General features: G+C 46.5%; 1 protein-coding gene across 1 annotated transcript in view; it reads left to right on the top strand.

Annotated features, from left to right (window-relative positions):
- The window catches only part of zranb3 (zinc finger, RAN-binding domain containing 3), a 120,296-nt gene that overhangs the window by 99,680 nt on the left and 18,116 nt on the right, over positions 1-2,500 (top strand). Inside the window, exon 16 of the mRNA XM_063212502.1 lies at positions 2,216-2,317. Within this exon, the coding sequence (XP_063068572.1) occupies positions 2,216-2,317 (102 nt within the window). The remainder of the gene's footprint in view (positions 1-2,215; positions 2,318-2,500) is intronic.

The raw sequence follows: 2,500 nt of genomic DNA, 5'->3' as shown, positions 1-2,500 counted from the left end.
GCCGCAATGTTGCGTGTGCGTCAGAGCCTCCTAATTGACTGGGATTGAAAAATATTATCGGCAAACGGGTTTTCTTTAATGACACCCCCCCCTCTCTCTCTCTCTCTTTTTTGTTCTTTGTCTCTCTCTCTCTCTCTCTCTCTCTCTCTCTCTCTCTCTCTCTCTCTCTCTCTCTCTCTCTCTCTCTCTCTCTCTCTCTCTCTCTCTCTCTCTCTCTCTCTCTCTCTCTCTCTCTCTCTCTCTCTCTCTCTCTCCCTGTGTTTCTGACATTCCCTTAGTTCTACTTTCTCAGTGTTACGGGCTGCTTATAACGCTTGCTGACTCACACACAAGTCAAGGCAAAGGGGAATATCTGTGATCACGGCTTGCCAAAGAGCCTGACTCATTGCCGGTGGCATTGAAGTGTTGATGATTTACCGTATTCAAGTGTTAATGACCTGCGTTCTAAGTGTTTCACACACTACACACTGCACCTTTGTACTAATCTTTCTCGCTTTAATGAAGGAATTGATGCCGTTCATCCCATATATGAACTTCAAGTATTGACAAAGTATTGATTAAAAAAAGTGAAGTATGGATTGCAAAAAATAAAATCTCCTTGTGACAGGTGCATTTTAGCCCCGTAGATGGCATATTTTCAAAAACCGGAGTTTTGAAATGCACTTTCTTAAACTCAGTTCGTGTGAACGAATTGAAACCAATGCATTTTCAAAAATACACATGTTAACAGCTTCTAAAGCATGATAAGTTGCTGTTCCCATCAAAATATGGCTAACTGTGAACTGGTACATCGATGTATCCACACCTGTGTAGAGTAGAGAGAATTGAGCTAAGTAGCAGGTGCGCGAGAAGCACATCTCTGTTTCGCATGACTCTTTTCATATACACACAGATTGCATGCAAGCGACTCTGCAAGACTCTGTATCAATAGCAGCATTTCTTTTGACCCTTTAAAGCTAGTATAATTATTGGGTTGAAACGAAATGTGTGCTGTGCATATAAACATGGCTAGTCGATCCATTGGGCAAAGAAAAACATTTCGCTTGAGTGTTTGCATGCCACTTGTTATTGAGAGGAAAGTGAGGCAGAGATGGAGGCACCAAGAAGAAAAGAGTTTGGGGGGAGGGGCATGCTGCGGCATCCCACATACTGTAGTAGGGCACCCGTACTGTTAGCCGGTGCTTGGGGAACCAGGTTCGAATCCAGCCTGGTAATGTTCATAAGAGTAAGAGTATGCACATCCCACCTCTCCGAGGCCAAGTGCAGGACAAAAGGCGTATCTGGTGGTGGAAAGAGTAGAAGTTTGCACACTGTAGCTCCGCTTTGAAAATGTGTTCAGGTCATACAACGTTTCGACACTGTTGGGGGTGAAAATAGATAGCGGACTTGGGGGAGGGGAGGAGCAGGAAGAAGGGAAAACCGGGGGCCTCAATGCATCATGGGAAAGTGATAATTGAGAGAGTCTTGAGCACATTTTTCCATTTTACAGGTAAGCCCAATTAGCTGCACCAAAGACCACAGCAGTGTGTGTGTGTGCATGTGTGATTGTTGTGTATGTGTGTGCTTGCGTGCGTGCATGTTTGCGGGAAAGACAGATAGCTTATGGTAATCTGTGAACAGTGCTAAATCGTCAGATGGGATTTGCAATGAGATTTGTGTCTTTTTCGCCTTTTGTCTTTTCGTCGAATGTCAGAAAAGCTGGGCATTACACGTGCTAAACAGGGTTTGAGTTGGACGTGTCTAAGCATCCACACAGAAACAACACGTGTGTGTGTGTGTGTGTGTGTGTGTGTGTGTGTGTGTGTGTGTGTGTGCGTGTGTGTGCGTGTGCATGTCTGTGTCTGTGTCTGTGTCTGTGTGTTAGGGAAAAATCAATAATAGGAACCTTTCGGCGATTTTGGTGGGCTTTCATCTAAGCCAGGAGTGTATGTGCATGTGTGTGTGTCTGGATCTTGCAGTAAAAAAGCAAGCTTCTTTTACTCCAACCCCCCTTTTTTAACAACCACTTTCCTTGTCCTCTTCCACCACCACCCTCCATCCATCTACAACTCTCTCTCTCTCTCTCTCTCTCTCTCTCTCTCGCTCTCGCTCTCGCTCTCGCTCTCGCTCTCATTCTCTCTCTCTCTCTCTCTCTCTCCCTCTCTCCCTCTCTCTCCCTCTCCCTCTCTCTCTCCCTCTTCTCTCTCTCCCCCCTCTTCCCTTTCTCCCCCCTCAGGATGGGTCTCCTCTGCAGTCTAGTTTCATCCCTCTGGACATCAAGCTGGATAACTGGGAGGAGCTGCCCCCCGCCTTCAGCCGCAGAGAGAACAGGAGACTGGTGAGGGGGAAACACACACACACACACACACACACACACACACACACACACACACACACACACACACACACATACACACACACACACACACACACACACACCAAGCTGCCCCTTGACTATTGCAGCACAGAGCCTGGGGTTATAGTTGTGTTAAGATATACACACAAAGGGCCACGGGAGAGA

This window comes from Engraulis encrasicolus, chromosome 12, assembly GCF_034702125.1.
Source record: "Engraulis encrasicolus isolate BLACKSEA-1 chromosome 12, IST_EnEncr_1.0, whole genome shotgun sequence".
Lineage (NCBI taxonomy): Eukaryota > Metazoa > Chordata > Actinopteri > Clupeiformes > Engraulidae > Engraulis > Engraulis encrasicolus.
Note: the sequence above shows the minus strand (reverse complement) of the source record. Positions and strands in the feature narration are given on the sequence as shown.